At 36.2% G+C, this 25690-nt stretch overlaps 1 protein-coding gene across 1 annotated transcript in view; it reads left to right on the top strand.

The window, feature by feature from the left end:
• Positions 1–25690, top strand: part of PKHD1 (PKHD1, fibrocystin/polyductin) — a 492125-nt gene that overhangs the window by 438617 nt on the left and 27818 nt on the right. The window contains exons 54-55 of the mRNA XM_027840287.1: positions 13793–13906; positions 20058–20145. Coding sequence (XP_027696088.1) covers positions 13793–13906; positions 20058–20145 — 202 coding nt within the window. The remainder of the gene's footprint in view (positions 1–13792; positions 13907–20057; positions 20146–25690) is intronic.

Genomic DNA, 25690 nt, shown 5'->3' with positions numbered 1-25690 from the left:
GCTATAAGCAAAACCTCAAAGGAAAAAAAAAGTGAATTAGACACAATCCCAACAAGAATTTCTGGAAAAATCTAAAAAAAAATTTTCAAAATCAAATAAGAGTGGTAAAGGAAAAAATAGGTAAAGAAATGAGAGCAAAGGAAGAAAATTGTAAAAAGACAATTAAAAGTTTGGATCCAGAGGCACAACAAATACTGAGAAAACAACACCTCAAAAAATATAATTGGCCAAATGGAAATAGAGGTACAAAAAGCTCAGCTGAAGAAAATGATTTCTTAAAATGCTCTAAATCATTATTGATTAGAGAAATGCAAATCAAAACAACTCTGAGGCACCACATCATACCTATCAGATTGGCCAACGTGACCAAACAGGGAAATGATAAATGTTGGAGAAGATGTGGGAAAATTGGAACACTAATGCATTGTTGGTGGAGTTGTGAAGTGATGCAACCATTTTGGAGAACAATTTGGAACTAAACCCAAAGGGCTATAAAATTGTGCATACCCTTTGATCCAGCAATGCCACGTGTAGGTCTGTATCCCAAAGAGATCATAGAAATGGGTAAAGGACCCACATGTACAGAAATATTTATAGCAGCTCTTTTTGTTGTGGCAAAGAATTGGAAATTGAGGAGATGCCCATCAATTGGGGAATGGCTGAATAAGTTGTGGTATATGAGTGTAATGGAATACTATTGTACTATGAGAAATGATGAGCAGATAGACTTGTATGGACTGATGCCAAGTGAAGTGAGCAGAACCAGGAGAACGTTGTACACAGTAACAGCCAGGTTATGTGATGACTAACATTGATAGACTTAGCCCTTCTCAGCAATGCAAGGATCTAAGACATCTCCAAAGGTCTCATGATGGAAAATGCTATCTACATCCAGAGAAAGAACTATGGAGTTCAAATGCAGATTGAAGCATACTATTTGCTATTTTTTTTTCTTTTGTTGTGTTTTGTTTCCTCTTTCTGGGGGTTCCTCCTATTGATTCTAATTTGTACTTACAACATGACTAATGTGAAAAGAAAAAAAAGAAAAAAGAAAATGATTTCTTAAAAATTAGAATTAGGAAAGTGGAAGGTAATGACTTCATGAGACACCAAGAAGCAGCAAAACAAAGTCAAAAGGATGACAGAGAGAGATACAGAGAGACAGAGAGAAGCTAGAGGCAGAAAAAGAAAGAGCAGATGATAGAAGAAAGAGAAGAAGAGGAAGAGAATGTATTTTGGAACTTTATAAGAGATTATCTATCAATTTAGAAGGATATTTATTTTAAAAAGTCCTTTTGACATTCAAAGCTCATAAAATCACCTTATGCTTCTCCTTTGTGAGGTTAGAAGAGATCTATTTTGCTTTGTAGCAATGTTCATTCCATTGTTTTGAGCCTACCAACATGCTTTTTCTCTTATGTCGCACTCAATTTCTTTTTGTCACTTGAATCTTCAATACTATGAAAGATTCATAATATCTTTATTTGCAGGAACTGTCTTCATTTACACAGCTCCCAACCCCTGTAGGCCTTATTATTTGGTCTTCATGAATTGTTCTGGTGGAAAACCTTTTGGAGATGAACCTCTCTCCACTTAGCAAGGCTGGTCCTCAGACAAAAGACATGCAGATCATCTCTGGAACCAGACTTGCAACCTTTGTAGCTTGATAGAACTTGAAAGAGTTTATTCTCCATTTGCATAGCCATTGATGACCCGAAGTTACCTCCACAACATGTTGAAGCATCCAAAAAGAGATTGGTTGAGAGACTTGGGTCTTAGTAGTGTCAAATATATAGTGGAAACCAAACACAGTGTGAAAAATCTTTTCTAAAAAAAAAAAATAGGTTAAATTCTGTACACAGTTTTTGAACTACTTCTTATCAAACTTCCTAGCCTCTGTTCTTAAGAGAATCACTACAGCCATACATCAGTAGGAGAATAACATTCCGAGTTCCAGCTCAGCTGCCACAGTATTATCATCGCATACTCTACTGCTCAGGACAGATGAATTTAAGCAAGTGGCTGAATTTGGATTTTGGGCTATAGTTTCCCCAGTATATCTTGAAAGTATCACAGCACCTACCTAGCTCTGCACGTGGTAGGTGCTCAATAAATTTGTTTAATTGAATTGAATTAATGCATTATGGTAATCTAAGCATCAATAGAACAGAATAGCTAACATGTTAATTTATTATTTTGAGTTCAGTGAGTAGGACCTGAGAAATGAATACTCATTAGGGAGAAGAAGGATCTGATACCTTCTTTGGATACTATTGTCATTTACCTTTAATTGAACACTAATGACATTCTAAACTGTGTGTGAAGTGGCTCTATATTTAGCCCCTGCCTTCTGATTCAAATTAACCTATACAACACAAATAAAAGGAAGATAGCAAATTATGCATTTTGGGGATAATAGGTTAGCACCCTTAAAAACTGGAAACTTTGTGCTGGAATCCTACTATACTGCCATGTATTATAGACAAGATTTACTTATAAGATAGGTTAATTCTGGACTTTGTCAGGATATTTAATTAGTGAAAAGGACTTCTTTCCTCTTGTTATCATGAGAAGTTCATGCCTTACCTTCTCTCAGTTGTTACTATTTCCTACCACCTACCCAGAAATCATTTCAATTTTTTTTGAATGACTGCAGCATCTAGCTCACTTTCTCTCTCTCCCTGATCCCCCTGCATCTCTCTGGGTATCCTCATCATCTCAACATTCATAAGAACCATCAACTCCATGATCTCTCAATTTTCTTATTCTGCATAACCAGGTCCAAACCAGAATCTTTACCTCCTGGATATCATCATCTTACTGCACTTTTTAGATTTCAAACCCAGTGCTTCCCTCCCTCACTGAGACCTCCTTTTTTATTTCTCCTATTGTGCCATACTCCTCATCAACAATCCTGAGACTTCTTTGGTATCACATGCTTTCTGCAACACTGTGGCCTACAGTTTTTTACTATTTATCATGACAGGAAAATAACAAGGAATTAAAGTATAAAACAAAGGGGAAAATTAAAAATATAAAGTTCTTAAAAGTAGCTTTGTTCTTCAGTATAAATATTGAGGTAAGGTAGACCTGGATGTTTCTACTCATTCACCCCAATCCCCAATTGATATAATGATTAAACAGGGCCCTCTTTTGAAATCTTTCTTGAGAATAAACTGGTTCAGTCTTGTCTGAATTCAATGGTAGCTTGAGCTCTCAGATTTCTAGTCAAAGCAAATTCAGTGTGGTAAGGTATAGGCTTATTAACCTTTCATGTCAAGTTCTTGAAAGGACTGGTGGATATGATTCCAGAGCCACTCTCAATGATCTTTGAAAGGTCATGATGAGAACTTCTAACCAAGATGATTCCCTTAACAGAGGCAAAATGTCCAGTTCACTTGTAACCTACTCTAACAAAAACTTGGGCCAAATAATAACTAGGAAATCCAGTGAACAACTACAGCAAATGACCTCTTCCAGCCCAAATAAAAATTTGCTGTAAGGTCTGGCTTCTCCTTCTGCTACACTTTTAGGTGTGTTGGTCAGCCCTGGTTTGTCTGAGTCGCCTTGAGTCTGAGTCACTGAACTCTTTCTCCCTGAATTAAGCATACCACAATTCAGAGTGCTGCTTCTTTAGGTCTCTCTATGACATCTCAGCACACATTGATAGGGTCTTTGGAACTCTAGAATATCCCAGGATGAGCGTTGATCACTCTTGTTGGTGCCTAAAATGCCAGCCAGCAAGAGACTATCAGCAAAGCCACCTTTAATATGGATAGACAAGTTCTTGTTCCCCTAGCACAGTCAGAGAAGGGCAAGAGAGAAATGTGTAGCTTGCTGAGCCATCCATTTGGACCTAGCATGTCCAGAACGAAGCACAATCAAGCAGAAAAGTATTGAAAGTAACATGTGAAACTTATTACACACTGAAAAGTAAGATTCATGGTTTCATGGAGAATACTTTTTTGTGTGTGTTCTGCTCTGTATATGGAGCTATTTTTTTGTTGTCTAAGTTTAATTTTTCTTAAAAGAAAAATCACAATAGTGGAAGAAATACATAGGATTGGAGAAGAGTAAATGCCTTAAGTTTCAAAGAATTTAGAAATCTATAAACTATTAGTTGAGGAGATTGATTTTGATTCCTGGTTTAAAAAATCTGGAAAAATATTATTAAAAGACTGATTAATGTTCATCTAGAAAAAGAAAGAGATGATCACAAGCAACCAAAATGGTTTCATTAAGAACACATGTTAAATTAAACTCATTTTGCTGGGGCTGTTTGTGTGTGTGTGAGACAGGTTACTACACAGATAAATAAAGAAATGCCAAGAATATGGTTTATATAAATTTCAGCTAAGGCATTTGACAATAGCTCTTATGTTATTATTTTAAAAAAAATGAAAGGATATGGACTAGACAACAATACCATTTGGTGGATTTAGAGCTGGCTAAAGGCTAAGAATAATTATTGATAAGTTGATGTTAACTTTGAAGGTATCTCACAGAGTTACCCAGGAATCTTTGCTTGGTCCTGTGCATTTTAGTATTTCAGTCCATGACTTGGATAAAGGTATAGATAATGCAGTTATGTCTCTAAAATAAAATACTAACTTTTCTTTTCTTTTAAAAAAAAGAAATCATTGGTATCTTTTGTTTTTATATCTTTCGTATTCTCACCATATTCCTCCCTCTACAGGTTCTAAGAAAGCCATTCCTTATAATAAATGAAGAAAGAAAAAGGTTATGAAAAACTAAACAATAATTTTTTTAAATTGTTGTATGCAATATTTTATACTCATGATCTCACACTTTGCAAAGAATCAAGAGGATGGGTCCTCTCATGTTCTCCTCTTTGGGGCTGTTTGGTCATGATCATTTTTCAGCACTCTTCTGTTTGGTATGTAAAGCCTCTCACAGATTGGCTGTCATCTACCTTTCAAGGTATATTATTTGCCTTTAAGAATTCTATGTTACAGTCAAATTGGCCAACTTGTTGCTTCCCACATATGACGTTTCGTCCACAAGCAAAGGTTATTCCCCATACATGGAAAACACTTCATCTTCTTTTTTGGTTCAATTTAAAAAAATATTTTAACCTAACAGAGATAATTATTTTAACTGGGTGGGATTATCAATGTAATCCCATTCTTACATTTATTTTTCTGTGTACAATTTTTCCCCACCCCTTTTAAGAAACTAAAAGCTATTGAGGGCAGGGACTCCTTTGTTTATATCTATCTATCTATCTATCTATCTATCTATCTATCTATCTATCTATCTATCTATCTATCTCCATAGAAATTAGCACAGAGCCTGTCTCATAGTCACTTAATAAATGTTAGTGGAATGGAGGAATGAGACCAGCAAACATTAAGCACCTGCTGATTCCCAGGTACTGTGATAAGTACTGGGAATACAAAGACAAAAAAATGACCTGATCCCTACTCTTAAAGTAGCTTGCATTTTATTGAGGGAGACAAAATATATTTGTATAGGATGTCCCAAAAGTGCAGTTTTTGGTTATTGAGGTTATAAATTAATGCTGTTATAGATAAGATAGCACTAAGACTTTTGGGACACTCTGTATAAGTGTAAAAAAAATGAACAGAAGATAATTAAATACAAGATATTAAGGAGGTACTAGCAGGTGGGACCATCAAATCAGGCTTTCCATATAAGATGGTACTTAAGGTGCATCTTAAAGGAAATGAGGAGGAAGTAAATTCCAGGCATGAAGATGACTAGTGAGAATAGGCACAGAGAAGAAGATAAAGTGGTTGGGGAACTGAAAGGTCAGTTTGACTGGACTATAGAAAGCAGAAATGCATAATGAGGTTGGAAGGATAGACTGGGATACCAGATTTTGAAGGGCTTAGAAAACAAAGCCAAGGGAAAAATTTGCATATGACACCAGCTAGGAGAAAAGGGCTTATGTTAGATGTCAAAGCAAATATCCACAAAGATCCTGACAAACTAAAGTATTGCACCAAATTAAATGGGACAATATTTAATAGAGATAAATATAAATTCCTACATCCTGGTTAAAAAAAAATCAGCTTCGCAAGTCCAAAATGGGGGAGCTGTGGCTAGCCTGCAGCTCATCTCAAAAAAAAAAAAAGACCCAAATGTTTTAAACTGAAAGCTGAAGTGAGTCAGCAGTGTGCCATGGCTTAACCTGGTCTTAGCCTGAAATAAGGGTGAGATAGGGGGGACTAAGCTGGTGACAGTCCTGGTATTATCTGTCCCTATCAGATCACATTGGAACCACATCATATATAGAACACGTGTGTGTGTGTGTGTGTGTGTGTGTGTGTGTGTATTAGAGAATGTCTAATTTCAAAGCTAGTGAATGGCTTTGAAATCATGCTATATGTGTATTAGTTAAATTGAATTTTGTGTATTAAAGACATATTTAACTTTGTAAACAGAAGACTTAGGGGGCAAATGATAGCTATTTTCAAGTTTGTAAAGGGCTGTATTTTCAAGTATTTAAAGGGCTGTTAGAAGAAAACTTAGACTTGTCCTCTTTGACCTCAGAAGGCAGAACTAGGAGCAATGAGTGAGAATTACAGAAGGGCAAAATGATATAAGGAAAACATCCTATATGAAATCCAGCAGATTACTTCAGAATGTAGTAGGTTCCTCCTCAGTTGAGGATTACAAGCACAACTGGATGAACACTTTTTGGGTAGGTTGTAGAGTGGACTCTTGTTCGGGTATTGGTTGGACCAGATGACCTCAGAAGGTCCTTCTAACTCTGAGATCCTATGATTCCAAAACCTTGGTTTGTGGTGGAAGTGAGTTGAAGAGTGGTGGTGAAGAGAATGTAGCTTGAGGTTGGACTTTTCCTATTTGGTCTTTAAAGATTCTTTCCCATAGGTTTCAAGCTTGACAGCTGAGAATTTATAGCTATCTACCACCCATGAGGCCCCAGTGATTATGTACCCTGAAAAATCTTATTATCATCCTTGCCTCTCTGAATTAGGAATCTTCTTAATGTGGCTTCCAAAGGTTGTTTTTCTGTGCAGCCAATCATATATTGACTTGGCAGATACCTTTTTTCTTTAAATCTTCCTGGAGATGCTTAGTGACTATAACTTGAAATTTCTTATTCTCCTTTGTATCCTGGTGTATTTTTTTAAAGGATATTTACTAGTGAGTTGCTATTTCAGGTTCTGACTTTTTGGGTGGTTTGACTTTTTCACCTATTTTCCTGGACTGCCATTTGGGCATCCTTCTCCCTGAAGGCCAACTTCCTGTTTCCAGGATACTTCTGCCTCTCAGGTCATTGGTAAAGCTGTGATAACAGTCACACATGTGGATCAAAGAATATTTATACCTTTAACTTTATAGGCTGTCTAATTATTTCAATAGCGTACCATTACTTAAGATGTTTTTGAAATTCATCTTTTGAAATTGCATTTAAAACTAATTTATAAATAACATATGAATTCACTTTCTTTATTTTATAGTCATACTCTAAATTATTTTTAATTTTGTTGATATATTTTGTTTTTATATGACTTTCATTTTCAAATATATCCCTCTCTCTTTTTTACTCGACTATTTTTCAAAATAGAAGGGGAAAAAGAAATTTAGCAAAACTAATGCATCGAGTCTACCAGTATATTCAATGTTTTTTATTCATGTTTCAAAACTGCAAAGAAGGGAGGGAAGCACATGCTATCTTTAACACAAGTTTGATCATTATATTACATAATGTTCACTTTGTGGCATAATTCTTACTCTTTTTATTTACATTGTCATAGTGATTGTGCATGTTTTTTTCTTGGCTCTACTTACTTCATTTTGCATTAGCCTTCCCATGCTTCACTACATAGTTCATATTCATTGCTTTTTATGGAACAATATTCCATTACATACACATGCCACAATTTATTTTTTGATTCCCTAGTCAATGGGGATCATGTTAGTTTCACATTCTTGGTGTTTACAAAAAGTACTGCTATAAGCATTTTGGTGTATATGGGAACTTTCATTCTATCTTTGATCACCTTGAATGTCTATCAGTGGGATCTTTGATGCATTGTTCGCCTAATTTACCAAATGTGGCTTTGGATAACTTTGGGTTATTTTCAAAATCTACCCTCAAAAGAAGGATATTTTGCATCAATAAAGCTGTTCAAAAGAATTCATCATAAGTTCTGAAAGCAATCGTAAATTCTGGAGAAAACTAGAAGTGACTTTTATTTAGCAAAAAAGGCTGTGTGTTGCCTTGTTTAAATTAAAAGTGGAAATTTCTAGCTCTCTAATCTCTATTTTTCAAAGTAATCTATAGCTTTAGAGAGATGGTGAAATCCACTATCAATTCTTTCCTTCCTCCCTCACTCCCTCCCTCCCTACCTTCCTTCCATCCTTCTTTCTGTCCTTCCTTCCATTCTTCCTTTCTTTTGTCCTTCCTTCTCTCCTTCTTTCCCTCCTTCTATATCCTTTCCTCCCTTCCTCTCACCCAGGCTGGAAGTGCACAGGCTAATCACAGGCTGGATTCCATCAGTCATCAGCATATGAGCTTGGTTATATCAGCATATATCTGCTTGGTTTCTGACCTGGGCCAATTTTCTCCTCCTTTGGCACCCTGATGTCTCCATCCCAGAGCTCATTATATTAATGCCAAATTGAGTATAGTCCCCTGATCAGTATAGCTCACTGTAGCTCAGAACTCCAGGCCTCAGTTTCTATTAGCCTCAGCCTCCTGGTGACAGGGATTATAGATGTTTACCACAACTCTTAGCTCAATCATTATTTTAAGGTTGTTTTTTTTTCATAGCTCTTCACTCTACACACTTTGTGCATAAGCCCCTAAACTACTGAGTAGTAAATGGAAGGGGAGGGAGAGAGCGAGGAAAAGGTATTTCTGGCCAAAGGCCATATTTATATACAATTAATTAATCCAGGCAACAGAGCCTAGTCAATAGAAGGTCTTTCTTAAAATCTTGAAGTCCTGAGTTCATATACAAGCAATGTGACCAGGGACAAGTCATTTAGCCTGTCTGTGTAATGGGCAACATTCTAAGACTATGTATTATAGATGAGTTGTTTATCAGCATTGTTGGAGAAAAATGAACTAGAAATTCTATACGTTACTAAAATCATAGATTTGGACCTAGCCTATTCCCCCACCGCCACCTCCACTCCACCCCAAATCAAGCATTGTGTTGGGTACTGGGGGAGATAGAACATGTGAATCAGTAGTTTCTGTCCTCAAAGAGCTTACAGGCTAACTAAGGATATAAGGCATAAATACACATGTGATTATAGAACATTGTTGTAGCACTGATAAGAAATGCAATTCAGAGAAGGGAAAGTTCTGTGTGAGCTAGACTATGGTGAGAATAGAGGTGGGCATTAAAAGATGAGTAAGATTTGTATAGACTTCAAACTATGGGTCACTGGTAATGGTTAGTCTTACGCTACTCTGAAGAAACCTGTGGTAGACTGTTTGAGTTTTAATATATGGACTGCATGTAACAGCAAAAACAGCAACATTTATACAATGTTTACTATTTGCCAGGCATTGTGCTAAGTGCTTTAAAATTATTATCTCATTTGATCTTTACAACAGACCTGGAATGTAGGTGCTATTATTATTATTCTCATTTTACAAATGAGTAAACTGAAACAAACAGAGGTTAAGTGACTCACCCAAGGTCACAGAGCTAGCAAATGTATGAGGCCACATTTGAACTCAGCTCTCTTCCTGAGCACTTCCAGGTCCAGTACTCTATCCATGGTACTGCCAAATTGCATGGATATGTATATATATATATATATATATATATATATATATATTAATAATATATATGTATACGTATATGTGTATGTATGTGCATGTGTGTATATAGTGTATGTGTGTGTATATATATACATATATATTGTGTATGTGTGTATATATGTATATATATAAAGATCCAATTGCATATTTATATATGTATATACATACCCATATGGAAAACCTAAAACCTAACCTTTTTACTAATCAGCAGCCAGGATCTCCCCAACTACAGAAAGAACTAGATTCAGGGCTTTAAAAAGATACAAACAATTAAATTGTCCTCATATTGAGGAAATTCATCAAACATTTATTAGCACCTATTGTGTACAGAATGCTATGCTACCTGCTAGAGGAGATACAAAGTTTAGAAAAGACACAGACAAGTTAAGGAAATTAATGTGACCTTAGCATTCATTAAAAAAGGATTAGTGCCCAAGAGTAAGTATATAATATTCCCATTGTGCTCCAGTCAGGGTTTTGTTTAATTCTGAGCACCATATCTTAGGAGGAGAATTGGTCAACCAGAGATTATCTATATGAGAGCAAGGTGTTGAGGTCATATGAAGCTCAACAAAAGGAACTGCGGAAGTATAACCTGTGAAAGAAAAGACGTGTATGTGGGGGGGGGGCGGCATAATGTCATGATAGTATTTGACGGGCTATTATGTAGAAGAAGTCTTGGCCCTAGGAGGCAGAGTTAGATGGAATAGATAGAAGCTACTTCTAGAGGAGTCAATTTAGTTTTAATGTAAAAAAAATATTTTTCTTAATAATTGCACAGGGGAAGCTAGGTGGCTCAGTGGACAGAGAGCCAGGTCTGGAATCAGTAAGACCGGAGTTCAAATCTAGACTTAGGCACTTACTAGCTGTGTAACTTTGGGTAAGTCACTTAACCTCTTTTTACTCATTCTGGGAATAAAGGGAGAACCCAGGCCTTTAGAGCTTGGGAAAAAAAACACTTCATTTTAAAGTCAGAAGAACACTTTGTTAGGATTTCTCATCTATACCACCTATTCACTTCCTTCTACTTTCCATTCCCACCATCTTTCTACCTCTTGAACCAAGGAGACCAACAAAATAAAACCTGGTCGTTTCAGATATTGGAAGATCATGGCAAGCTGGATAATTTTGCACAGACATAAAAAATATCCACATCTGCTGCAGTTTTGTGTTGCATAATTGATTTAATCTCTAATTTTAGAGGAACGTTGACCTCTTTTTTTGCTGGACTCTGCATACATTTCTCTAGGGCAAAAACTGTCCTACTTTTTCCTCCCTGGTATCTGTTTAATGCTAGGCCATTTTTTTCCAATACTGTAAACTACCCTCCGTGAAATAAATGAAATCACAGTTGGAATACAGCTTACTGTACAGACTTATCACCACAAGATAAGGGCTACACCAAACACATTTACTTTAACGTTCCCCCTCCTCTCTGTTCCCCTTCTTTCTGCTCTAGCAACATCTTCATATTGGCTGAGAGAACCCATTAGTCGTTCTGCTGATAGTATAAATGCTATTACCTACACAGAGGGACAGAGTGGCTTAATGGGTTAAACCACACGCTGGAAATTCATAGGCTGTGAGTTCTAATCCTTGATCTCTTATTCACTTGCTGTGTGACCCTAGGCAGATTCACTTAACATCTCCGTCTCTGCTGTCTATCCCCTATACCTGCAACATGTGGATTAAAATACTGACCTATTTGACTATGCCATGCCTTTGAGGCTCTCCAAAACCATGCAATGAGATTGAAATATTTACAAATAACACCTAGAGGGTTTATTAGTTAGCTTAGTAGCAATTGGTTGGTAATAATTTTATAATTATAATTTCTTTACACTCAATAGTTAGATCCATCAAAATGACTACTCATATAGATTAGATAACTCTTAAGATTTCCATTGGACTTGGAAGCCCTGTTCTAAGAGGGCTCATTTATAACATTCTGTCATAAGAGGTGGCTCTCTGAGAGAAGCAGAGATCTAATGGAAACTTAGGCAATGTAAAATCAAAAGATATCAATTAAAAAAAACAAATTTGAGGGGGGAAAGACTAGAAAATTTCTGTGATGCCTTATACCTTTATTATTCTGTTGTTCTTACTATGAAATAGAAGACTTTGCACTAGGATATTTAAATTGCAACTTAGATGATATGATAAAATAAATCTTTTTCTTGTAAAGAAGGTATAATATACATATATAAATCTATAATTGTTCTCAAATTTATCCTTCTTATCTCAATAGTCATAAATCTAGAAAGTTAGCTTTCTTGCTGGACTTTTCTGTATCTATTTTCTTTTTTTTTTCGGCAATTGGGGTTAAGTGACTTGCCCAGGGTCACACAGCTAGTAAGTGTCAAGTGTTTGGTCTGAGGCTGGATTTGAACTCAGGTCCTCCTGACTTCAGGGCCAGTGCTCTATCTACTGCACCACCTAGCTGCCCCTCTGTATGTATTTTCAATCCATTGTGTATGCTGACTTTATTTCTCCTTCTCTCCTTACTGCACTTCCTTCTTACTCCCCATTACTTCCTTATTCAATTTCAGTGAAACTATGTCTATACCACCAGGTACAAAAGGATAGGAAAATATCTCCAGAAAGAAATAATCCTCCTTGAACTTATTCTTTCTGCCAGTCTTGGCAAGGATGTGAATTCTTCAGATAAATCTCATAAAACTTCTCTATTCTTGCCTGTAAAATGGAGGATGACTGTTGTCAATTTCTTTTCTTTCTTAATATTTATTTAGTTAGTTTTAGTTTTCAACATTCACCTTTACAAAATTTTGAGTTTTAAATTTTCTCCCCCTCCTTCCTCTTCTCCCTCCCCAAGATGGTGTTCAATCTGATATAAGCCATACATGTACAGTCACATTAAACATATTTCCACATTAGTCATGTGCTGTTGTCAATTTCTGCCAGGGAGTTGTGGTGTCGGTATTAATGGATTGTGTTTATACCATATTATATTGTTTTTATACTTGTATTTCCAATGATTAGTACAATGTCTAGCACACAGTAGGTGCTTTAAAACCCTTGTTAAATGAATGAATCAGTGTTAGGCTCAGAAAAGAAAACATTCCTTAAAAAATATGGAATTTGTCTACTTGGTAGAACCATTGGATATGTTTCAGCAGTCCAAAAATTTCATCCACATAATGTAGAAAGTTGTACTTTGAGCCTGTATGTATTAAGTTTGTATCTGATCTGTGAAATTTGGCATTTGTAAAATAGCTCACACTTCCAGGTTATATTTATGTGAGACCTTTGGGAAAACCATATATGCCTTCCCCACATTGTAATTTCTGTTTATATGGAGCAAGAGAAGATGTTAAAGATATAACAAGTGGAAACTTCAATCGAGTCCAGTAAATCAGGAGATATTGATATGCAGAAAGAAAAGCACTTTTAAAAGTTGAGGACAAAAAGGGAAAACCAGTTAGTTGTACACATGTGCACATAGGTTCCTCTCCTATTCAAGAAGTCTATTGACATGTATACATATATTATGCATATGCATGTATACCTACACCAAGTATTATAAATTATATACAAATAACACATTTGTACATTATATAGGTTGTGTATATGCATATATGTATGTATTTATACATATGTATATATGTATACACACATTACACACACACATATATATATATATATACTCTGTATATATACACACACATATATATAATCACACAATAACTTGGTTAAAATGTTGCTTAGTAAATTTTTTTACCAAGCTCACTTGAATGAGCAAATCTAAATATTTGTAATTAGCTCATTCATTGTGTAGTTATAGGTTTCTGTATGTTATATACACATATGATATACATATATATAATATGTTATATAATATACATATGTGTATAATTTAGTGCATGTTACAGTAACTCATCTACATAGTCTAATATATTCACTTGCCTTTGCCTTCTTGAAAGTCTAACATAATCCTTAAACTTCAAATGAAGTTATTGGAAAACTTTTCTTTTTAAACAGGTAATTTTTCTGAGCCCTTACAGAAAGGAAAAACCCTTTTGATCCAGCTTCAAGCCTCTGCAGGAGTCTACTGCGATCGTTTGGATGGAATTAATATTGCTCCGGGAACTATTGGTAGGAATATGTGTTTATGTCTTTTTAAATTAAGTAAATAGCACGTAGAAAGGTATCTGGCATACTCATGTAATGTGCTGGCTTTGAAATCAGAATATCCTGTGTTAACCGCCTCTGACACATATTGGTTATGCGACCCTGGATAAGTCACTAAACCTCTCAGTGTCCCAGACAAGTCTTTAAGATTATTAATCTGGCACTGATCTTCATTGGTAGAGGCAGTTGCTCTGCAGTCATCCATTTGGATTAAAATTACATCAAATCCAAATATAAACGTGTTGCATTTACATACTTGTGTGTGTGGGAAGCAGGAAGGAGACTTGCTGTGAATCTGCTCTTATGCATGCCTACTAGACAATTTTGGGTGGATTTTTATTAGTTGTGAGATCTTTCTAGTTGATCATATTGCAGTAAAACAGTATAGGCAGCCAGTACATTTGCTGATGCTATAATGATAGATCCAACTAAAAAAGATGTCATAGAAAAAAAATACAACCTAAAATGGCTTCTCGGTTACATATATTGTATCCTACAAATATTTCAGTTTTAAATGGAATTTTTAATTCGGTTTTAAAAGGAATAATGAACTTTCCCCCTCTGATTGTACTAAGTTCTGCCTCCTCCTTGGTTTGGGTGATTCTATATTGGATAATGAAGATGGTCAGAGAATTGCTTTCTTATTTCTCAGGGTCCCTCCAAGGACTCTTAACACCATTAAGCATTAGATCATCTCTACCTGTTGGTTCTAGAAAATGTGATAATTTGTTTTCTCTGAATGCATAGCTGATAATGCCACATGATCTATCAATCAATTTCTCTTTCTATCATCTATTTCTATATTATCCATATCTATATAATCACACTCATGATGTCATTGTTTTTCTTCAAAAATAAAGGATGAACATGAACAAAAACAACTATCACCTCTTTCTATATCATCGTTATCTTTCTATCATCTATTTCTATATTATCTACATCTTTATCTAAATATTTCTATATCTATCATTTATATAGAGCATTTATTTCTCTATTCTATATCTATTATCTATTTCTCTATCATCTCTCTGTTTTACTCTGTTTCTATATCTCTGTCTGTCTGTCTGTCTGTCCCTTTGGCCAGCTCTGATGTTTTTTGATTTCACACAGGTTTATATTTAATCATAATTGCAACCAGTGCAAGTGTATTATTCTTGTTGTTCTTAGAAAGCCTATAAATTACATAATTTTAAAAAAACATATCTTAAATATTCATTCATTTAGTCAGTCAATAAACATTTATTAAGTGCCTATTGCATGGCAGTCACTGTGCTAAGCACTGTGGCTAAAATTTTTAAAAAGAGACAAAAGACATTCCTTGTCCTAGAGAATCTAAAAATCTGACGGGGAAGAAAATGCATAAAAAGAAACTGAAAAGTGGAGGGGTGGAGGAAGGGAAGGGAGAGTGAGTACCATGGGTAGGGGAATGACAATGTCCTATAACCAGGTGGGAAGTGATGAGGTGTCTGCCTGGGCTCCCTCCTTAAATAAAGGATCTGGGGGGAGTTCTCTGATATCCAACTTCCACCATCTCCAATCAAAGGTCATGCTCTGAATGCAGGTTTTGGGCAGTATCCAATACATTCTAGATTCTCAGTTAAACCTCAGAAAAGCCCTCTTTGGAGGTTAGTTCATTAGAATAATGAGAAACAATGATATTATTGGATTGGTGAAGTTTATTCAGTTAGTGTCATCATCAGCCTTCTAATTTTCAAGAAATACTTATTGAGCACCTAATATGTTTGAAGAATAGTGTCAGGTATTATAGGGATAGAAAGATGGTGATGAGATATAACCTTAAGGATCTCATAATTGAGTTTCTCTCAAGTCTTTGTGGTACTAGAATGAAATGAACAAAGAAATAGTAGGGTTTTGTCCTCCTATCATGCTGGGTCCATAATTATCTACCATGAAGCAAGTAAAATTGCAACATAAATGACAGATTTAGCTTCTCTTAATCTTCATTAATAAGGATGTTCAAAGAAATAGTGCATTAATGGATTATTTGAAATGTTGGACTAATTCAGGATTAAACAATAAGCTTTTTTTTCTATTTTGCTTATAAAAAGCAAAAGCTTTTTTTGTTGCTTTAAATCTTCCAAAAATATGTTAGTCCACTTTCTTGCATCATGAAGCCAATTCTCATTATGTAAAAGCCCATAGATGTAGAAAGCATATGAGACTGAAAAAAATCTGTGATAACATATGTAGAAAGTATATGAGATTGAAAAAAAAATTCGTAATAATACAGGCTATACTCTGGAAGTCCTCTCCTTTTCTGTCTTCTCCTCCCCCTCCTCCCCTTCTCCTACCCTCCCACTCTTTTCTCCTTCCTTTCCCCTCCCCTCACCTCTTCTCTGTCTCCTTTTCTGTCTTATTTTTTACCTCTCTTCCTCTCTTCTCCTTTTCCTCTAGTCAGTCCCCCCTTTCTTTCCTCTTTTCTAATTTCTCTTTTCCTTTTCCCTGTCTCCCTCCCTCCCTTTCTTTCTTTATCTTTCCTCTTTTCCTTATCCTCCAAAAAACAAAAACAAAACCAAAAACAAAACTAATATCAACTTTTAAAATTGGCCTTTTCTTATAAATCACAATGAAGAAAAAAATCCTACCATTTAGAGTTCTATTCGTTTAGGTTCTAGTTCATTGAGGTTTTGTTTTACTTGCTAATTAGTAAACATTCTTTAAGTGCTTGTATCAAGCCAGATGTTGTAGGAGACAGAAAGTGGACAAATTATACAAATAAGGTTTTTTTTGGCCCTCTTTTTCTTAGGAAAGTCATTGCTGAGAATTGTGGGTTCTGGAGAATTGAGAATTATGTTTAAAATGGAGCTTGGCACTTTATGTGTGTGCAGAAAGAAAGACTTGAAGGAATATAGCTGGACTGCATCAAGCAAATCTCTGTTAAGACTTTAACCCTTTTGTCTGATGAGAATTATATTTTGAAACCAAGGACCTAAAGATGTAGTCTTTGATAAGTCTAACAGAACAAAAGATTAATGTGAATTACTGGAAACAAAACCAATGACACTAAATCCCTCTCCTCTAGGAAGCAAAATGCACTCCACCCTGGCCCTGCTCCCACTCCATACATACTAAATAACATAAAATACCCCAACAACAAATTTGTATATTAAGGGCAGTGATTTCAGTGGTATTCTAGTAGACAATTCTTTAAATATGATATCTTTCTCTACAGATTTTACTGACCTCCTTGATTTCCTTTAAGTCCCAACTAAAATCCCATCTTTTACTGGAAGTCTTCCCCAACCCCTCTTAATTCTAGTGCCTTCCCTCTTATCATGTATAAAGTTTGCTTTGTATATATTTGTTTGCATGTTATCTCCCGCATTAGATTGTAAGCTCCTTGAGGGCAGTGACTGCCTTTTGCCTCTTTTTATATTCCCACTGCTTAACACAGTGCCTGGCACATAGTAGGTGTTTTAAAAATGTTTATTGACTTACTGATTATAGATTTTTTTCTTTTTTATTAATTTATTTTTAGTTTTCAACATTCACATCCTCAAGATTTTGAGTTCTAAATTTTCTCCCCACCACTCCAAGATGGTGCATTCTGAATACCCCTTTCCCCAATCTGCTCTCCCTTCTGTCACCCCCCTCCTTCTCTTATTCCCTTTTCCTTCTATTTTCCTGTAGGGCAGGATAGATTTCTAAACCCCTTTGCCTGTATATCTTATTTCTTAGTTGTATGTAAAAACTATTTTTCCAAATTCTCTCCCTTCCTCCCTCCCCACCCACCCTCATTGAGAAGGCAAGCGATTCAATATAGGTTATACATGTGTAGTCATGCAAAACACTTCCATAATAGTCATGTTGTGAAAGACTAACTGTATTTCCTCATCCTATCCCACCCCCTGTTTATTCTATTCTCTCCTTTGACCCTGTCCCTCCTCAAAAGTGTTTGTTTGTGATTATCCCCTCCCCCAATCTGACATCCCTTTTATCATCCCTCCTCTTTTATCCCTTTCCCCCCTACTTTCCTGTAGGGTAAGATGGATTTCCATACCCAATTGAGTGTGTATGTTATTCCCTCCTTAAGCCAAATCCAATGAGATTTCCCTCTCACCTCATTTCTCACAGAGGGTGGAGGGATCCAGTGACTGATCAGAGGGGGATTGCAGCTCTGATGTTTTTTGATTTCCCACAGGTTTATATTTAATCATAATTGCAACCAATGCAAGTGTATTATTCTTGTTGTTCTTAGAAAGCCTTTAAATTACATAATTTAAAAAAAACATATCTGATCAGTGAATTCTTTCAGTTTCTATTTTACGCTCTGGTTCGAGAATATCAGGACAGTTTACCTTGATAATTTCTTGAAAGATGATGTCTAGGCTCTTTTTCTTGATCATAGCTTCCAAGTAGTTTAATAATTTTTAAATTATCTTTCTTGGATCTATTTTCCAGGTCAGTTGTTTTTTGAATGAGATATTTCATATTGTATTCTATTTTTTTTTCATTCTTTTGGTTTTGTTTCATAATGTCTTGATTTTTCATAGAGTCATTAGCTTCCATTTGCTCCATTCTAATTTTTAAGGAATTATTTTCTTCAGTGAGATTTTGGACCTTCTTTTCCATTTGGCCAATTCTGCTGTATAAGGCATTCTTCTCCTCATTGGCTTTTTGGACCTCTTTTGCCATTTGGCCTAGTCTATTTTTTTAAGGTGTTATTTTCTTCAATATTTTCTAGGTTCTCCTTTAGCAAACTATTGACTCTTTTTCATGATTTTCTTGCATCACTCTCATTTCTCTTCCCAATTTTTTTCTACTTCTCTTACTTGCTTTTCAAAATTCTTTTTGAGCTCTTCCATGGCCTGAGACCAATTCATCTTTTTCTTGGAGGCTTTGGATGTAGGAGCTTTGACTCTATTGTCTTCTTCTGGTTGTATGTTTTGATCTTTTTTGTCAGCAAAGTATGATTCTATAGTCTGAGATTCTTTCCCACTATTTGCTCATGTTCCCAGCCAATTACTTGACTTTTAAACTCTTTATTAAGGTAGGGTTCTGCTTGCTTCAGGGGTTTTGTGCAGCTGTTTTCAGAGATACTTCTAGGGACCTGACATTTTCAGTTCTTCCAAGGTCATATGATCAAAGAAGAGGTGTTACTCCTTTCCTGGCCTGTGCTCTCATGTATGAGTGACAACAAGCACTCTTTTCTGCCTTGGAAATGTAAGAAGAGTTCACTCTCCACCATCTCCACAAGGGCTGCCTTGCCAGTGCCCCTCCTGCCCCAGGATTGCCACCCAGGACTATGACTCAGATCCAAGCAGAGGCAAAGCAAGAGAATCCTGCTTCAGTGCCAGCAAAGAGATCTCTGCAATCCCCCTCTGATCAGTCACTGGATCCCTCGACCCTCTGTGGGCTGAGAGCTCTAGAAGCAGCCGCTGCTGCTGTGACCACTGCCCCATGGCTGCACAATGACTGGGGCCAGACTGTGCTCCTCTCTCACCCAGGTCCAACAGACCTTTCCCACTGACCTTGTAAGTTGTCTTTGACAACTATGTGGGTTGAGAAGTCTGGAAACTGTCACAGTTACCTGTGATTCAGTTTCCTGAGGCCTGCTCTGAGTTTGCTGTGGCCCAGTCTTTGCCTGCACAGTACATTCTGCATTACACTCCTTTCCCAGCCAGGCAAAACAGACGTTTCCCTTCAAGCATCCAGCCTTGGGCTGGAAATTTGTTTCACTTTGGCTTTTTGTGGATTCTGCTGCTATAGAATTTGTTTAGAGGCATTTTTACAAGTATTTGGAAGGGTTTGGGGGAGAGCTCAAGAAAGTAACTGCTTTTACTCTGCCATCTTGGCTCCACACCCATTGAGTATAGATTTATTTCTAAGCTTTGCATCATCTTTGTATTATATAAAATTTCATTTTCCTTACATGGCCCACAGCTTACCAATATCATTGCCACTTGGGTACACTTGGGACAATATAAAGGTATTTAGAGCATCCACATTGATCTTAGCAGATTAAATGTAAACTTTTCAACATCTGTTATATACTTTTTTTTTACCATTATCCTTTTTTTGCATTCTAACTTCTTTAGTGATCTTCTTTTGCTATGCTTATTAATTTCCTGTGCATGTCTTCTACTTGCTCCAGGGGTTTATGGGAAGGTACAACTTCATAGTGCATACCCCAGGAAGGCCTGGACGCATCTTGGAGCTGATATTGCCTCAGGAAATGAGAGGTGAGAGGTTGTTTGGCTCCATATGTATGCTTGTTATTTATACTGCTTCACCTTAATGCAAAGTTCATTTTTAAATGAAATCACCTTCAGGAACATTTATTTATGAAAGATCAGTAAATTAGAGTTTGGAGGAATTCCTTTAGAGACATGTATTTTAGAGTTATACAATAAAACCTTACCAGTTCAAGGTAAATAGGAGTTAGCCTGTCTGAATTAGTGAAAAGTATGAATTATAGACAAATTTAGAGAAAAATTAATTTTATTACTTAGAAACACATAGAGTTACTTGAATTAGGCTAAAACTGTTATTTAGTAAGGATTCTTAGAGGGCTTGCTTGAATGAAAATATAAATGCTTTATACTTAGCAAATTAATTTTATGTAAATTGTGCTACCAAACTAACTTTTTTGGTCTAATTTTCCTTATTTGTAAAATGAGAGCATTCCACTCAATGACCTCTAAAATCTCTTCCACCTCCAAATCTATGGTACTAGTTGAAAAATCATTTATTGTTTAAAGTAGTGTAGATATTCTCCTACAATTTTATTTACAATAAGGGTTTGCTTGCAATTCTTTTCTCTCTGATTCTTCCTCCCCCCCTCATAGATTATGTTATAGTGAATTTTACTTTCACCCTAGTATTAATTAGTGCCAACTCAGAATTCATGTCATTTCCTATAGCAGGGATATTTCTTGTGGAGACTAATGTTTAGTTAGAAAAATTTTCACTTGAACTTTTGTAAATATCATGCCTGCACAACCAGAGAAAGAAGAAAAAGACATCCTGGGACAAAATAAATTTCCTTTGGTGGTACTATCAGTAGAGATGGTAAAGTATGGAATAGGGTCAATTTTTCTTGCTAGATGATTTTAATTTTGAACATCCTGAGTTAAGGGGCTGGTCTAGGTAGGACTATCTGACAGATTACTGTAAACACAGGACTATAGCTCAAAGAAGATATCAGGGCTGGAGATAATAGATTTCAATCAATCAATCAATAAACATTTATTAAGTACCTACTATGTGCTTAATTTGCAATGCTAAGCACTGGCCATATAAAAAGAAGCCAAAGACAGTCTCTGATTTCAATGGGCTTACAATCTAATGAGGGAAACAACATGAAAACAAATACATACAAACAAGCTATATACCAGATAAATAAGACATAATTAACAGAGAGACAGTTAAGAGGGACAGAGGAAAATTTTTAGTAAAAGATGAGATTTTAGTTGGGACTTAAAAGAAGCTAGAGGGGTTAGTAGGTAGAGCAGAGGAGGGATAGTGTTCCAAGCCTGGGAGACAGCCAGAGAAGATTCCTGGAGCTGAGAAATAGAGTGTCTTGTTCATGGAATGACCAGGAAGCCAGCGTCACTGGATCAAAGAGTATGTGTTGGGGAGTAAAGTGTAAAAAGATTGGAAAGGTAGGAGGGGGATAGGTTATAAAGGGCTTTGAATACCAAACTGAGCATTTTGTATTTGCTCCTGGGGACTATAGGAAGCCACTGAAGTTTATTGAGTGGGGTGGTGGTGTTGGTGGCACAATCAGATTTGTGCTTTAGGAAAATCACTTTAGTGACTGAATGGAAAATGGATTGGAGTGGAGAGGAACTTGAGGCAAGGAGACCCATCTGCAAGCTATTACAATAGTCTAGAGGTAAGGTGACAAGGGCCACCACAATGGTGGCAGTGCCAGAGGAGAAAAAGGAGGGTTTTTTTTTTTTTAGAGATATTGCAAAGGTGAAATTGATTGGGCTTGGCAATAGATTTGATATGGAAGGTGAAAAATAATGAGAGATACAAGATGAATCTTAAGATATGAGAACATGGGACTGGGAGAAGGTGTTGCCCTCTACAGTAAATAGGAAAGGTGGTAGGTGTGGAGGGTTTAGGAGGAAAGATATTGAACTCCAGTTTGGACCTGGTGAGTTTATGATGTCTCCTGGACATCTAGTTTGACAAGTCTGAAAAGCTGTTGGAGATATGTGATCTAAAGTAAGCAGAAAGATTGGGGTAGGTAAGGTAGATTTGAGAATCATCAGCCCATATCAGTCTCCCTGTGTTTTGAATGATTTTACTTGTTGCTTTTATCAATAACTATTGCATTGTATTTCTGCTTGACTGTTTTGTGTATGAAGGTTGACTTTGATATTTAGCTATGTTGTAGGCTACCAGAGGGCAAGATCTGTGTAAGCGTGTGTATGTGTGTGTGTGTGTGTGTTGTGTGTGTGTGTGTATTCCCTTAAATGTTTAGCATAGGCAATAGTCTGCCAATTTAAAAAAAAAACAAACAACCAAACCCTCCTAAAACACAACAAAAACCCAAAACAAAACTAATAAAAAATTTAGCTAAATGTCAAACTGATTTTTTCATTTAAAACCAGAATTTTATAGTAACAATAATAATAACAAACATTTATTTAGTAAGAGCTATATGAGCATTTGTTATGATGAAGATGATGTGCCAGGCACTGTGTTAAGTGCTTTAAAATTATTATCTTATTTGATCTTCATGACAATTCTGGAAGGTAGGTTATATTATTATCCCCATTTTATAGATGAGGAAATTGAGGTAAACAGATTAAGTGACTTTCCCAGAGTAATACAACTAGTATGTATATGAGGCCAGATTTGAGCATCAATTCTTCCTGACTCCAGGCCCAGCTCCCTATTCACTGTGCCACCTACCTGCCCATTCAGGTTTTAGGATCTTCTGAATACCTCTAGATATATTGGTATAAGAATGTTACTACTATTTGTTGTCTGTAAGTTTGTTGCTCCATTTTGAATGGAGACACGAGGTGGGACAATTAGTGGAATCTTAAGCAATCTGAGACCAGACATTCTGTAAGGTCAGGGACTGTGTCATTTAAAATTTGTATTTTTCTTAAGCATTTAGCACAGTGCTCCTTACATTGTAGGTGAGCACTAAAGGTTTCTGTTGATGTTATTGGGCTTTCAATAAATTGGAATGAGATTGGCAAATGATTGGCTACAGAAGAAAAATACCAAATCTCTTGTAAAGTCACAAGTTACTCATCCCATAACCATCTTTTCTTAGGAGAAAAAAAAGTCCCAGGCCCAGAACAGCCTAAAGCCTGGGGTTACAGCCAGCCATTATCATTTAGCTTTAGCAGAATTTTAGTTCAGTTAACAAGACAGTTTAAAGTGTGTGTGTTTATATATGTGTGTCTCATACATGGCTTTAAAAGATGTTTAAAGGTGATTTAGGAAGCATACAATCATGTTCCCTTAACAGTTTGGAGATACATTTTCCTTCAGCTGTGTAATGTATTAATGGCAAGAGAATGGAAAATGTGCTGATATTTTGTTTATCTTTTTAAAAAGTTATCTTTCAGGAGAGTTCCACTGTGATTATTCATATTTTCCTCCCTTTCTTTTCCCATCTGGTTCTCATTTTTGGTTACAATTATGGTCACAAACAACTCTTCATCTTTCTGGTTTTATATTCAGAACAATTGAGGTCTCTTTTCTCCCCTGTATGATGCTCATTAACATCAATCAGAGATACTGCATGCATCAAGGATTGGAACAATCATTAAGCCAGGATTCTTTGAAACAGTAGAGGTGGAAAACTGGGGGAGTAAGAGTATAATCAGGTGACATAGATATTATGCTATGGGAGTAAAGCAAAGACTAATATTTGGATGGCATCCACCCATTCATCCATTTCTTTAAGAAACATTTATAATAATGATGATGATGATGGTTTGTATTTATTCATCACCTACTATGTGTGAGGTCCCATAGTTTATAGGCAAACTTTAGAAATATAAAGATGAAAAATGATATATTCCTTGCCTTTAAAGACCTTTCAATCTACTAAGGTATAGGACATATACATAAATAAATATATTTTAAACTGTATATATGACTTAAATACAGTCATTAGTAAGTGCATAGGAGCAATCTTATATTTAATCACAGAAGCAACTGGTAATTTAACAGGCAGAACTGGAAATGGATCCCTAGCTATTTGTGACAAATTATAGATAAGGATTTGATTGTATGAAGGAAAAAGAGAATGAGTAAGTGGTTGGAGTAACTAGGTGAAAGCTGAGGGTTTATGAGAGGGCTGGGGCAAGGGGAATGGGGTGTTGTTCAGGTGTCTATCCTTAGGTGATTGGAGGATATATTGCAGTTCTTCAGGTAGGGATCCCCAGAGGGTTCAGATCACCTTCCCTAGCCTATGTGAGCAGATGAAATTAAGAATACACTACGTTCTTTTTATGACTGCCTATAGAATGTAAACTCTACGACGGTGGACACTGTTTCATTTCTTTGTATCCCCAGTACCTAGAACCATTGTGTCTGGCTAACAAGAGGTGCCTAAAAATGCCTACTGGTGGATAGTTTGATTAATTATATCTATCCTCAAATTGTTTTTGGCCCTTAGCCTTGACTTCCTCCCCTTTTGCACTGTGGACAATAGGATCATAGACTTTAGAGATGGAAGGGACCGTCGAGTTCATCAAATTCATTTTCTATATTTTAAAGCTAAAGAAACTGAGTCTCAAGGAGTTGAAGCAACTCACCCAAAGTCACAGGAAATGATAACAGAGACAGGATTTAATCCCAGGTTCTCTGACTCCAAATTCAGTGCTTTTTTCACCCATCTTTCACCTGATACCATGGTTATTTGTGTGCAGGTTTTATCTTCCTTCTCCCTTTGGAATGTACCCCAAGACATTCACTATCAAAGAGGAAGGAATCAGTAGATAACTCAAAGGGAAACTTAAGGGAAAGTTACATTCTTCATGTAGCTTTCTTTTACATTTGGAATTCACTTTTCAATGTCTTCAGTCCATACCCCACATGACTTCAAGGTGAATAGGAATGGTTGCAGATGGATACCAGTTTGCTTTTCTTTCAGGGCTAGTGTAACCCAAGAGGCATCCTGATTCTCTGATCTATTCCTTCTTTTCTTTAATTATCTGTATGAGTACTACTGCAGTGTGCTGCCAACCTAGGCAGAACATGCTTCTATTTTCCTTCACTTCTCCTCCCCTGCAAGTGGTTGGGCAGAGTTGCTTGTTGCCACAGAAAAATGGGGTGAGGCATGGACAGAATGTAACTGGGCAGAAACTATAACAGAAATAAGGAAATTTCTCAATGGACCTCAGTACAGGCCAGCGGGATAGGTTATGCCACATTGCCAGAGCAAGGCAGGAGATGAGAGAAGGAGGAGCTGAGTGAGCAGGTTACAAATTAGGGATTACTCTTCTCTGCTCTTAATTCATCAGATTGTTACTTTGTTAAGCTTCTTGGTGTTATCCTGTAGAGATAGCTTTGAGTTTTTGTAAATAATTCCTATTTTGGGGAGTTTTTGAGAGTCATTAGGTACTAGAGAAAATATTTAGTCCTCTATCTTGTTGGTCATTTAACCTGGAATCACAATACTAGATTGTATATAATAAAAATCTACTAGAAGTCTTCCATCAATAGGGAGCCTACTAGCTACCAAAGCATCCTATTCTAGTTTTGGACAGATCCAATTGTCAGGAAGTTTTTTTTGTTTTGTTTTGT

Source organism: Vombatus ursinus, unplaced genomic scaffold, assembly GCF_900497805.2.
Source record: "Vombatus ursinus unplaced genomic scaffold, bare-nosed wombat genome assembly UNPS02004698.1, whole genome shotgun sequence".
NCBI lineage: Eukaryota > Metazoa > Chordata > Mammalia > Diprotodontia > Vombatidae > Vombatus > Vombatus ursinus.
Note: the sequence above shows the minus strand (reverse complement) of the source record. Positions and strands in the feature narration are given on the sequence as shown.